Below are 13,323 nucleotides of genomic sequence, written 5' to 3'. Positions count from 1 at the left end.
AGAACTTGTGCTTCCTCGTCAGCACACTTATTCTGAAAAAAATAAATTAGCATCATGGTGACCAGTGTTTTAGCTTTAAGATTCTGTCACAGCTTTGTCAAGAGGTTAAGGAACTCATTTCTTTTGATACTTGTCTTACCTCAGTTTTATGTTGAGTTTTGCCATGCAGGTACTCTTACCAAAGTCCTCAAAATCCAAGTACCCATAGAGTAAGAAGTCCAGTAAGTTGTTTAGAGAAAATGTGTTTTAAACAGTAGTTAATTAAATGACCCCAGGAAAGACCCATTTTCCCCCATGGCTTTCTCTAAACAGCCAAGCCTGGGGGCTTGTGAGGCCAAGCAAAAGAGAACTGGCTCTCTGTGCATCACACTTCAGAGAGAAACAGGGCCCAGCACTGCCCTGAGGTGAGGACAGAGACTCAGCCACCTGGGAATCTGTAGTGAGCTCTCACGTATACTGAAAACACGTATCCTTAGGAAAGTTAGAATTCAGTGAGCCTCCTTTCTATTGGACACTGTTCAGAAGCTCCTGCAGGATGGCATCAAAACATTCTGAAGATTCCTTACAGGCTCTGCGGTTAACCGTCCTTAGTAATGCCTTTGTAATGCAGATCAGTAGTATTTGCCTGAAGCTTCCTGAATCAAGGCCTAAAAGTAAATGATTGCCCAGGGTGGACTGTGGAGAAAGCCTGAGACTACGCTGCTGACAATATATGAAATTTACTGTTATAACCAAATCCACATACAAGGAAGGATTTGATCAACTAGCCCAAGACACTACAACCCAAAGACAAAAAATTCTTGCATTTACAAGAAAGAAAATCTCTCCCACCTTGGCCAGATATTATCAGCTGCAGAACCACACAGATGAGCACCTTGAGCTAATAAAAGTTTTAGAAGTCAACTTCCACAGCGAAAATCAATGTAGGCAGAAGGTTTAGAACAGAATTCCCAGGTAGGGAGGAAGTGAATTTCAGAGCAAGCGCTTAGGGAAGGAAATTCCTCTGCACATATTAGCCACATTAAGCATAGCCACCGTGCCAGCCTCAGTAGTGAACAGAACATTCATTTGCCCTGTTACTGGTGGAAGAGAGATAAATGGAAAGGCAGGGCAGCTGTGAAAGCTGTGACTAGAGCTGTGAGGATGAACCACGGCAGTCCTACAGTTTCTGCTAACCCCTGTGACTTGCCAAGGTGTTCAAGCAGTAGAAATAAGGAAGCAGGTTAAGAAAAAAAAAAAAAGGCAAGAGCCTTCTGATTTAAGTAAAGGTAACCAGACACAACTAACTAAAATGAAGCAGTACAAGGAGGGGGTGGTTTATAGACCAGCAATTGGCGGCTGAAGGCACATAACTAATCAAGAATATAATAGGGGAGCTCCTGAGTGAGTGACAAAGATCCCAGCCACAGTGACATCTGGAGGTCAGGCCTGCTGATCCACCAGCACTGGAGAGGAACACTGGGCCTAAGCCTTCAAGGAACCAAGCAAAAGTTAAACACCACAGTGCAAAGCTAACAAGATCAAGAGGGGCCACATAATCAGCTCTGGACCATTCTGGTTGAAGATACAGAGGAAGAATGCTAGGTTTTGGAGGGGGAGGAGAGCTACAGGAACCGGATGCCAGGCTGCTTCTGCTGCCCCTCAGACAGCACTTCCAGGGCTGCTAGCTCTGGAGCCTTGGCTGTCTCACTATCAGGAGTCACAGGTTCAAATGGCCACAGGGGCTGGACAGGAAATGCAAAGGAGGCAGTCCAGGTGGGGACGCGTGAGCTGGAGAACACAGTCCTCCTATGAACAAGAAAGGCCCTGCTCAGATGCAGCTGATAGGCTGCCTCATGGGGATTCAAGTCCAGCGTTTCCTAAACTACTGTTTCAGAAGCCAGAGATCTAAATTTTTATGTCAACTTGACTTTAAATGTTGGCAGCAGACCAAACCAAAGCACAACTGCAGGCCACGTCTGGCCCACAGGCTTCCCAGTTTGCAGCCCCTGATCTGTAGGCTGAACAACAACAATCGCCCAAGTCCCTTAAACACCCCCACCGCACTTCTGAGGCCTTGGGGGAAGAAAGGCCTCATGAACCTGACTGGAGAACAGGCCCGGAAACTGCAGCAGCTGATGACGTTCCTGTTTACTTGCTACTCCACTGAAAAGGGAGCAGACCCCAGAGGATCTTTCTAGTAGAAGCAAGTGTGGCCTTCAAAGAGCCTCAGACAAGAGTCAAAGATGAGATCACTCAGGTGGCTCAAGAAAGGAAAAGGATTTATTAGCCCCTTTCCAGGACAGGGACCCGGGGGCAGTGGCCGGGTTCAGTGTTCTCACATTCAGAGGGAAGAAAAGGCAGCAGGGAAACCCGACTGACTGCCTTCACTCGTTCTCATCTATACAGCTTTGTGCTCACAAAAACCATCCTCTTCTCCTGCAGGGAGGACACAGGGCCCGGAGGGAGAGAATGGCTTGGCTTTACTCTTGGCCTTTACAGACAGAGCCGGGGCTGGGGACCCAGAGCATCAGCCATTCTGTTCACATGGAGCAAAACTTGGGTCTGGAAGGGATGGGCAGCGGGGCTCTGGCCAGCCATTCCGAAGGTCTGCCGCACCAAGCCCGAAGCACGGGCTTTCCGCTCCTTGACGCTTCAGGCAGATCTTAACTTTATTTATAAACGACGAAAATCCAAGCAGCATTAATTTAGGGGAACAAAAAATGGTTTAAAAAAAAACCATGGAGGAGCAGGACAAGGAGGTGGTGAGCATCCACAAGAGGAGGAGGAGGAAGCAGGAAGAGCCCGAATTCCACTGGGTGCCGAATGTGCTTCTGCGTCTCCGCGGCCGGGGAGGCCCTTCCTTCCTGCTCCCCCAGCTGATGGCCAGACAGCAGAGGGGATGCTGTAGTGACTTTAGGACAAGCCCTGGAGCCCTGTCTGGCCACTGCCATGGGGAGTACCATGGATTGACCCCAATCAACTCCCACCTTCACCATCACGCATGTGAAGAAGGTTTTAACTCTCCTGTCCAAAGTCCTCTGAGAATTTCTTCACTTTCAGGAGGTCATCTGCATTCACGGTGGGCCGAGTGGTGGCCAAAGACCGGAGCATGTCCGACTGCAAAGACAAGTGCTTGTGGGTGAGGGAGGCTGGGCTCCAGGGCCTCAGCCTGCCTTAGTCTCAACCCCATGCAGTCCAGGGTGGGAAGAGCCCTGCCGCCGAGGTCACGCCCCAGCCCCTAATGCAGAACTCCCGTTGCCTGGTTTCTGCCTGAAGGCCTCCTGGGGTAGGGACGCTCCCCTCCTGAGGCAGCTCATGTCATTTCCAGATGGCCTACTTCCGGTTGAGAGAATCTAAGTTCCCATTATTTCTTAACTCATGTGAGAAGCTCTTTTCCAACTGCACGCCCACCACACCAGGCCCAATGGCAAACACTTGCCTCACAGAACAGGCAAGACCAGGATAAGGAGAGGCCAAGAACAGTCAGATGAGAGGCTGCCTATGCAACTGCACCAAATCAAACCGTGCTGACAGACATTTACTGGTTCCTTCTGTGTACAAAACAAGCTCTGTGTAGTCCTCTCTCCCAGCTGGCCACTTACCATGCAAACCACAGGCTCTAAGAGTTTGTCACCGGGGACATCCATCCAAGTCATTTCCATGGCCCCTGGGTCCCCTGGTGAGCATGGGGTCAGAAGGTCGTCGATCATAATGCTAGGGTTGGTGCGGGAAGGGCCACAGACCTGAAACCAAACAGGAGTTTGACTGGCTGGAGGGGTTGCCCCATGGCATTTGGGGAAGGGGCGGGACGACTCAGGTTTCTGAGTCCTGAGCATGGTATGAACAAATGCCTGGGTTTCTAGATCATCAGTCTGATCTGACTGATGGGCTCCTTCAAACCCTTGGGCTGGGCAGTCAGTGTGGCTCCAAGTCTGATTTCAGAGGTTCGTGATCAGCATGCTATTCCAGCTACTATTCTCTGGAATCTCAATCTGTGGCCCAAATGCCTAGAAAGCTTCCTCTTCCTCATCAACTCCATCAAATCTCACCACAAGTGCAGTGACATCAAAATGTTTTTCCAACCGAAGGCTGCGTGCTCCATTGGCAACATCTCCCCAAATATCCCCAAGGCTCAATCCCTCCCGTCATTCAACTCTTGACTCAGTGTCACCCAGTGTGGCATGTCCTTTAAAAGTGAAACCTACCCACACCCCCTCCAAACCTCAGAAACACCAGACCTCCCTCCCTGGCTCCGTCTTCCCCTCATTACCCTCTAAGAAATGAGTCTTTATTTTGTTTGTTGTCTGTCTCCCCCACTAGAAACGAGGCTCTTGTAGGGCAGGGATTTTTTTTTTTTTTTTTTTAAAGAAGATGTTGGGGGTAGGAGTTTATTAATTAATTAATTAATTTTTGTTGTGTTGGGTCTTTGTTTCTGTGCGAGGGCTTTCTCTAGTCGTGGCGAGCGGGGGCCACTCTTCATCGCGGTGCGCGGGCCTCTCACTGTCGCTTCCTCTCTTGTTGCGGAGCACAGGCTCCAGACGCGCAGGCTCAGTAGTTGTGGCTCACGGGCCTAGTTGCTCCGCGGCATGTGGGATCCTCCCAGACCAGGGCTCGAACCCGTGTCCCCTGCATTAGCAGGCAGATTCTCAACCACTGCGCCACCAGGGAAGCCCTAGGGCAGGGATTTTTGTCTGCTGTGGTCACAAGTGTCTCCCCAACACCTAGAACAGTGCCAGGCACACAGTAGGACCCTCGGCGACACCTGACAAACATCTGCTGCGTGAATGGAGTTCTTCTTCATGGTGTGTGATTTTGCACCCACTGCTTTCAGACATGCAGCAGGGTCTACCATGCGCATCAGCACAGTGCTGACTGCAGGGGTGGCAGAGGTGACAGTCACGGTGCCCTGTCCTCTAGCATCACACAATCTGAGATGGTCGCCCTCCAGCCAGAACTGCAGGGGAGGTGGAAGCAGGTGTAACCCCAGCCCCTGGAGTCAGAGAGCTCACCATGCACTTACCCTTGGCTCCCCAGGAGACCCAAAATGTGTCACCCAAGCAGCCAGAAAGCCAATATCCCCTTTCCTGTGACACTTTCTAAGCAATTCCTTGCTGGCCCACTCACCTTTTTGAAGTGTGTCGCTGACTGTACTTTCCTCACGGGCTGCATGAGGGAATCCCGCACGATGATGCTGATGTCTGCGCCCGAGTAGCCTTCCGTCTTCCGGGCCAGCTCGTGGATGTTGGCGTCTGTGAGGTTGTGAGGAGTGCTCCCCAGATGCAACCGGAACATCTGGGCACGGGCAGCCTCCTCCGGCAATGGGATATAAATTCGCTTTTCAAACCTAGAGAGACAAGCACATGGCACGACTTGAGAGTGGATGGCGGGATGGTCTCAATGGAGAGGCTTGGGGGGCCCTCCAGAAGCCGGCTTCACTAAGGGCTCTGCAGACACGGAGAAGCCGCCAGAGAAACGGGGTCAGGCTGCACCCCCTGCTGCCAGCAGCAGGTTGACCACGGCTGGAGACAGATCTCGGCCCCTGCCTCCTACTGGGGAACACTCACCTCCTTCTAATGGCTGAATCCAAAACCCACGGGATGTTTGTGGCACCAAGTACCAGAGTCCCATCATTGTTATTCCCCACCCCTGTGGAGAAAGGGAAACACAGACGCCAACTCAACACCTGCAAGGATCAGTCAGAACCTGTGGGAAGGACCTCAGGGACTTTGCGTCCTGAACTGGAGCTGTCCCTGTGACACCACCGTCAGGAACCCGGCTGGCTTTAGTTGGGTGAAGAGCCCTACAGCCCTGCCTGCCTTGGGAGGGGCGGAGAGGTGGCCAGCCAAGGCTGCAGTAACCTCTCCTCAATGAGAAGGAGCTAAGAATTGCTTCTCTGATATCCCCTCCACTGAAAGGACAGTCAGGTCCAGCCACAGCTAAATAATGACGCCCTAGGCTGGCTTTAGCGGGGGACGAGAACCAGGGAGGGGACCCGGGACTGGCACACACCCTGCATCTGGACCAGGAACTCCGTTTTGATCCTTCGGGCGGCCTCACTCTCATTTTCGTTGCGGGATCCGCAGAGCGAATCCACCTCGTCAATGAAGATGATGGAGGGCTTGTGCTGCCTGGCCAGCTCAAACAGGTTCTTGACTAGCCTGTGAGGGTGAGACACAGGGTTGGGATCCAGACACCTGCACACATGCCCAGCCGGGGTCCCAAGCACCACCTCTCCTCTTGCCCTTCCCTTGGAGAGGCTGAGACGACAGAAAAAATAGTGGTAACAGATCCTCTGGCAGCACTGCACTGAGAGGAAGAGCAAGCCTTGGCAACAACTTCAAATCCTGGCAGCCCCGTTCATTAGCTCTGGTCTGAGGACAAGTCACTTCCCTTCCTCTCCGCCTCAGTTTGATCATCTGCAAAATGGGAGCCGGTATGGGGAATAAGTTAACTGTATAAAGTCCCCAACAGAGAACACTCAGCTGAAACCCAGTTACTGTGAGCACCTTTCCCTTCCCTTCATGAGGACTTATGGCTCCCAAGTTCCCTTCCAGTCTCCGTTGGCTCTGTGAGGACCGTGTCCCACCTGACGAGCTAGCAAGATACCCCTCTCCCAGCTACTCTTCCTGGCCATCCACAGCGGCTCCTCTGGGAGGTGATTCCAAGGGCAGGGAAGCTGGACCACGAGCAGCTGCCAGGGCTGCCAGGAGAGTGGAGCCTGGCGGCTGACTTACTTCTCACTCTCCCCCAACCACTTAGACATCAAGTCTGAGGAGGACACAGAGAAGAAGGTAGAGTTGTTGGCCTCCGTTGCCACTGCTTTGGCCAGGTAGGATTTCCCTGTGCCAGGGGGTCCGAAGAGCAGTATTCCCCGCCAAGGGGTACGCTTGCCTACGAGAAAGAATGAACTGAAGTAAGCTTCTTCCTGACTGGGGAAAGGGAACAGAAAAAAGCAGAGGGGCCTCAGTCATGGTAAACACAGGCAGAAATGAAAAGTTCTACATGACAACTTTGCTCTAGGAGCAAAGGGAACTAAATCACCTGCCGAGGGCTTGATCCTAGCCCTGGCTCATGACCCCCAGGACCTGGCAAAGTGACACTGGCTGGCACTGGTTCCTAACCCTGCCTACCACTGAGATGGTCAAGTCAAAGTTCTAGCCACAGAAGTGTTTCTGACACTGAAGAGAAGCCAAGGAGTAGATGACTGTGATGAGCAGGCCCTGGGCCCTTGCCTGCTAAGGGCAAAAGGGAACCAAGTCACCATCTGCCACCTGGACACCTTCATAATGGGGGCCCTCAGCTGGTGGCCTCAGAAGCCTGATTTTTCTTTTTTTTTTTTTGGCCACGCCACGCGGCTTGCGGGATGTTAGTTCCCTGACCAGGGACTGACCCGAGACCACAGCAGTGACAGCGCAGAGTCCTAACCACTGGACCGCCAGGGAATTCCCAGAAGCCTGATATTTTTGCATCTGGGCCTAAAGTGGCTCAACTCTTACCTGTGAACAAGTGTGGGAATTTAATTGGCAAAATGACAGCTTCTTTGAGGGCCTCCTTGGCCCCCTCCAGCCCGGCCACGTCATTCCACCGAATGTTGGGCTTCTCCATCACGACAGCACCTGCAAGATGAGGGCAGAGCCTTCGACCTGGAGCCCAACTCACCAGGGGCTCCTTGCCACATCCCCCTCCCATCACCACAGGCCTCAAGCCTCTTACCCATCAGCTGTTCTTGCAATTTCTTTTTCTCTGGATTATCCCCTTCACTGTCACTATCGCTGCTGGGAAAGGAGACAGAAGATGACAGGCTGGAGCAAGAGGCAGTTGGCAAGGGGGCTCTCAGAGCAAGGCCAGGCTCTGGCTGCCAGCCTGGTGCTAAAAAGATGCTTTCCCTGCTCAACAGTGGTGAGAGACCCACAGACAGGCACCTCGGGGATGTCGGGGCCACACATCATCAGCACTCCCCTCTGGATCCTCCAGGAAACACTCCCATAACCCACCCTCGCTTCTTCATCAAGGGCATAAGAATCGCGGCATGTGTCCTCTCTAGCAGGCTGGTGAGGGACCTGTACTTTGGCTGGACTTCAAGAGCAGCCAGGCAAGCACTTGGAGCTGTTACTGGCCTTTTATAGGGACTCAAAACAGGACAGCAAGTGGCTGTGCCTCCAGGGCCAATCCCTATTCGGACATAAGTAACTTGCCATCCTTAAAACTCTTCCAGCCCTCCTGAAGGTGCTTGCCCTCCTGCCCCTACCTCAGTGTGTCTCGCACTCTGGGCACAGGCGTGTCCTCTCCGTCCAGGAGTCTAAGCACAGGCGTGTCCTCTCCGTCCAGGAGCAGGGCCTCCCACTCTGGGGAGGCAGCTGACACACCACCTTCCTCTCTCCTACTCCCCAGCTGGGCACCCTCCCCTCACCTCCAGGACACCACTGGCCTTTGTGCTCAAAACACAGATGGGAGGTGACAGGCTGTAGAGGGAACATGGCTTTAAAGTCAGAAACAGAGGCCCCGGGTGTGGGTCCAGACTCCATCAAGTACCAGCTCTGTGGCCATCCCTGAACCTCTCTGAGTCTGCTGCCATATCTGTCAGATGAAGATGAGAATAACAGCAGCTGACACTTATTCGATCCTTACTGCGCTCCAAGCCCTCTTCTCAGGGCCTTATCCGCATCGTCTCATTTGCTCCTCAGAGCAACACTAGGAGGGAAGTCCCACTACCTTCCTCCTCCTACAGATGAGGAACGTGCAGGCCCAGGAGGGTCATGGCACTTGTCCAAGGTCACACGGCTAGGAAGTGGCAGAGCTGGGCTAGATCCTCAGAGTCTGGCTCCCCACCTTGCCCACAGCTTTTCCATACAGATCCAATGAGATGATGTATTGATAAGTGGAAGTTTCCTGTAAAGTGCCTGACGAAGGCAGCTGCAGGCATTATCACTATTATGAACAGAATTTCCCAAAAGGAAGGTGCCAGGAAAGTCCACAGCAGCATCAGCACCAAGACGACGGCGACACAGGAAACAGACACCTGTTCGTGGGGGCTCTGGTCCCCACCAGGTCCTCCGCTCCTCCGTACTCACCCCTTGCTCTCGCTCTGGTTCTCTTTGACTGGCTTCTTGCCATGCTTCTCTTTATTTCGTAAATAATCCTTCAGCTTCTCTGCCCGGTCTAGGTACTGCATGCACTTGGCTCGAATGCTCTCCTTGGCTTTGTCGCTGTGTGCCTCATCTGCAAAGAGGAACCACGTAGGGGCCCCTGCGAGCCCCCGTGTGCCCGCCCTCCTCTCGCAGGGGCTCTGCGGCTGGGGAGGACCCCACGTGGGACTCACATTTGATAGCATGCAGGAAATACTCCACGGCATGCTGGTAGAGCCGGAGGGCCTCCTCGTAGTTCTTGGCTTTATCCTCTTCTGTGGCTTTTGTCACCAGATCAATGGCTTTCTGGAAAGGCAAAACATAACCCAGTGCTTCCCAAGAGATCCAGAAAGCCCCTGGGTTCCAGGCAGCAGGAATACACTGTTAAGAGATATTGCCAGGCCCGGGACTCTGTCAGTCACAGACCTTTATGTTGGCCTACTTGTCCAACATCAACTAGAAAGGCCCTGAAAGGAAGCTTTAAAAGACAGCCATTCCTTTTCACAATACACTCATACAGTTAAAAGCAACCTCCTTCTCAGTCAAGCAGAAGCCTGATCATGTATCTCAGGTTAGGGCTCAAAGGGAGAGTTCACTTTCTATTTCACAGCTTTGGGGGAAAGAGAAATAGACCTGGACTGAGAGCCTGCAACAGGGCAAACCTCAGAACCAACTGATTGCTGTGTCGTTCAGCATGGAGGCCAGAAACCGTCCTTGACCTCATGGGCCAGAGAGGAGCCAGCCAGCTAGGAAAGTCCTCCATCGACCCAAGAGTTTTATGAGAGGGACTTAAAGGGATCTCTGCTTCTTTCTACTGGCCCAACTCACTTCTCTAGGCTGAAAAGAGAAGATAGTTTCCCTAAAGTTGAGACCTAGGGAAGGGATGCTTAGACGTGTGATTCAATACACCAGTAGATCCAGGAAGAAAAGTGTGTGCTTACTCCAGAGGCATATATGAGCTGCCAGTGGAGGGCAGCGATCCTCTGGAACCTCCTAAGAACTCTGTGAGAGCCTCTGTAAACCTTTAAACCCTGTAGGTCTGTACTCTGCCCTGAACTTAAAGCATGCTGGATCTTTCAGGCAGCTGCCCCACGACTACATATCCAGTTTTAGAAACCACAGCTTTACCAACCTGGGAAGCACTACCAGAATTATCCTCTGCAGGCTGATACAGCACTAGACACCAGGCAGGCAGAACCCACTGTATACACACAGTTCCTTCCACAGTGAACAATAAGCCTCCTGACCAGCTCTTGGCAGGGCCTGGGCATCTGTGCAGCCCTTTCTCATCTGAAAATAAGAAGTCTCAGAAAGACACAGGGAGTGCTACAGAACAAACAGACTGGGATAGATTACGCCAGGCTGATGTAAAACAAACTCACCAGGTTGAAGAGATGAGGAAAGGTGAGTGTTGGCTACTGTTTTCAAGCTTCAGCTCCCTACAATACTTAGAAATAGATAATGGCTAGGCACCCTGAACCTTCCTGCATAATTGGTTTAACCACAAGCTTCACGTGTCTACTCTCCTCCACGAGGCCCTTCCTCCAGATAGACATGAAAGGGGTGCCCCCATCACCAGTGGCTTCTAGTTTCCAGAACACACACCCCCAGTTCCTTGGACTTTTCCACTCTATACACTTTGCTTGGGTCTGTCATTTTGAAAGGGGGGTTCAGAACGATACTCGAGGTATGCTCTGCCTCTCACATGGCAAGGCAGGCCCATCCCCTCCCTCCTTCTAGATACTCTATTAATTATTGCACCTCAGAGTATATTCGGTTGTTCTGGCAACCATAAAGAGTTTTTCACATACAAGAGGACTGATCTGCAACTTGGAGACGAACAGTTTTGCATAACAGCATGGAAAGGTGACAAATAAAACTACCAGCCCTGCTGAATCTCTAGTAACAGGTGTGCCAAAGGATGAGGATGGAAGAAAAGGGTAACAAAGATGTGCTAACAGAGGAGGTGGCAAACTTTCTGTAAAGGAACAGAATGTAAATATTTTAGACTTTCCTGCCATACAACCTCTGTTGCAACTACTCAACTCTGCCTTTGTAGCCCCAAAGCAGCCACAGACAATATGTAAACAAATGAGCAGAGATGTGTTCCAATAAAACTTTATTTATAGATACTGAAATTTGAATTTCATGATTTTCACATATCATGAAATATCCCTTTTTTCAGACACTTAAAAACGTAAAAACCGGGTTTCCCTGGTGGCACAGTGGTTGGGAGTCCGCCTGCCGATGCAGGGTATGTGGGTTCGTGCCCCGGTCCGGGAGGATCCCACATGCCGCGGAGCAGCTGGGCCCGTGAGCCATGGCCGCTGAGCCTGCGCATCCGGAACCTGTGCTCCGCAGCGGGAGAGGCCACAACAGTGAGAGGCCCGCGTACCGCAAAAAAAAAAAAAACCAAAAAACGTAAAAACCTAGGACACGATGTTAAGTGAATGAAGCCAGTCACACTGGACCACATATTATATAATTCCATTTATATGAAATGCCCGGAATACAGAAATGCATAGGGACAGAGAGTAGATTAGTGTTTGCCTAGGGTTAGGGGGAATAGAGGGATCAGGGGGGTGATGAAAGTGTTCTAAAAGTGATTGTGGTGATGGTTGCACAACTATGAATATACTAAAAGGACTGAACTGCACACTTTAAATAGGTGAATTGTATGGCATGTGAGTTATATCTTAATAAAGCTGTTCTTCTAAAAAAAGGAAAAAACATTCTTATCTCACAAGCCCAATAAAAACTGGGCAGGTGAGATCTGCAGGCCATGTCTGTCGACCCGTGTGATAACAGCTTCTGCTGGTGGATGGTGGGGCTTGGCTTTGGACTCCAGCAAATTCCTGGCTTAGTAACCCACTGTATTCCACGCCTCTGTTCCTCTCTTTTTGTCCACCTGGAGTAACCATCCCTCCTCCACCTCCAGGTACCTGCATGCCCCCCCCATCCTTTGACCACCCAGCCAAATGCCTCTTCTTCCATGACCTCTTGCCTAACTCTCCCAAGCACTGTGTCTGTCATCACTTAATGAGCACTTAGTATGTAACCGACACTGTGTTAAGAATGCTTTACCTGACCTACTCAATCTAGAACCACTATCACAACAACCCTATACAGGGTATTACCCCACTTTACTGACGGAAAACCCGAGATTCCAAGATCAGCTAACGAGCGCCCAAGGTCACATGCTAGTGAGTGGCAGAGCCGAGATTCAAGCTCAGGTCTGAGGCAAAACAGTTTGTTTTCCGGCCCAGCAAATGCCGGCAGCACCTGGAGGATGGGTCAGTCATGCATCCAGGTGGCGCCACCCCAGCACCACCCGACGCGATATAAGGAATGAATGAAGGGTCTTTGGCCGAGAAGAGGAAATCGGAGACCGTGGAAGGAGCGGGGGTTTGTTCGAAGGGAAGCAGGAGGAGGAGGAGGGGAAGCCAGCGGCCCGACCGCGGGCCCAAGCTTCCCGGGTGTCGCTTGCGAGGCCCGGGCGAGGCTGATCCCCAGGGCAGTCCCGGGGCGCCGGCTACATGTAGCGGCCTCGGGGCTCTGCACGGCCGAGGGAGCCGGGCGTTCTGGACGAGAGGCGACCCTCGGCTCCGAGCGCGAGAAAAGAGAAACGGGCGGAGGCGACGACAGGGCGACGGGGCGGGGGCGCGAGGCCGGGGCTCCGAGGAGGCCGCCCGCCTGCCCGCTCGCAGGCCCCGCCGCGCCTCCTTCGGCCTCCTCAAGCCGAGCCGGGCCGGGCCGCGCCGCGCCGCGCCGAGGTACCTGGAGGGTTGACGTTGTCATTTCATCTCCTGGGTCCGCCCCACACCCCGCGGCGCTGCTTGCAGCCTCGGTCCGGCCCCGAGAGCCGCGGAGCTGGTTCGGCGCGGGGAGCGCGGCGGGACGGCGCTGGGCACGGGCAGGGTGGCCGCTCGTAGGGGAGCGGAGTCTGAGGGCGAGCGAGTAGCGCGGCGCAGAGCGGTCGGGTCCGAGCCGCGCGGCTGCCCCCCGGCGGTCACGACCGGCACTGCAGGCGCCGCTCCCCGCCGTGGCTGTGGGACTAGGGTCCGGACGGGGCAAGGGGCGCGTCGGGGGTGGGGCGGGACTGGGGGCCCGAGGGGGCGGGGCCAGAAGCAGAGCAGAATGGAATCCTCAAGTCCTGGATCCCACTTTGAATAAAACAGCACCTATAGGGCAGTTTTTACTCGCACAATAAGCCTGA

At 52.8% G+C, this 13,323-nt stretch overlaps 1 protein-coding gene across 3 annotated transcripts; it reads right to left on the bottom strand.

The window, feature by feature from the left end:
* Positions 1-2,244: 2,244 nt before the first annotated feature.
* VPS4A (vacuolar protein sorting 4 homolog A) lies at positions 2,245-13,042 on the bottom strand. Of its 3 annotated transcripts, XM_082677061.1 has the most exons (12): positions 12,885-13,042; positions 9,302-9,413; positions 9,054-9,201; positions 7,696-7,757; positions 7,479-7,598; positions 6,717-6,873; positions 5,992-6,140; positions 5,547-5,628; positions 5,107-5,326; positions 3,585-3,725; positions 2,970-3,099; positions 2,245-2,858 (listed from the first exon to the last, which is right to left on the bottom strand). In XM_082677061.1, the coding sequence occupies exons 1-11, from the start codon at positions 12,903-12,905 to the stop codon at positions 2,998-3,000; spliced, it is 1,314 nt and encodes a 437-aa protein (XP_082533187.1). In that variant the 5' UTR covers positions 12,906-13,042; the 3' UTR covers positions 2,245-2,858; positions 2,970-2,997. The 3 variants fall into 3 exon arrangements, with proteins under 3 accessions (XP_082533187.1, XP_082533186.1, XP_082533188.1); XM_082677060.1 differs by having other exon boundaries at positions 2,245-3,099; XM_082677062.1 differs by having other exon boundaries at positions 2,245-3,099; positions 7,696-7,754.
* Positions 13,043-13,323: the final 281 nt, after the last annotated feature.

This window comes from Grampus griseus, assembly GCF_964374135.1.
Source record: "Grampus griseus genome assembly, chromosome: 19".
NCBI classification, from domain to species: Eukaryota; Metazoa; Chordata; class Mammalia; order Artiodactyla; family Delphinidae; genus Grampus; species Grampus griseus.
This window is presented reverse-complemented; position numbering and strand designations above follow the sequence as displayed.

Coding starts and splice junctions, on each gene's coding strand:
- VPS4A (XM_082677060.1), bottom strand. CDS start 12,905: ATGACAACGTCAACCCTCCAG. Junction 7,758..9,053: donor AACCAGAGCGAGAGCAAGGG/GTGAGTACGGAG, acceptor CTCCTTTCCCAG/CAGCGATAGTGACAGTGAAG. Junction 3,726..5,106: donor CAGCGACACACTTCAAAAAG/GTGAGTGGGCCA, acceptor GTTTGGTTTCAG/GTCTGTGGCCCTTCCCGCAC.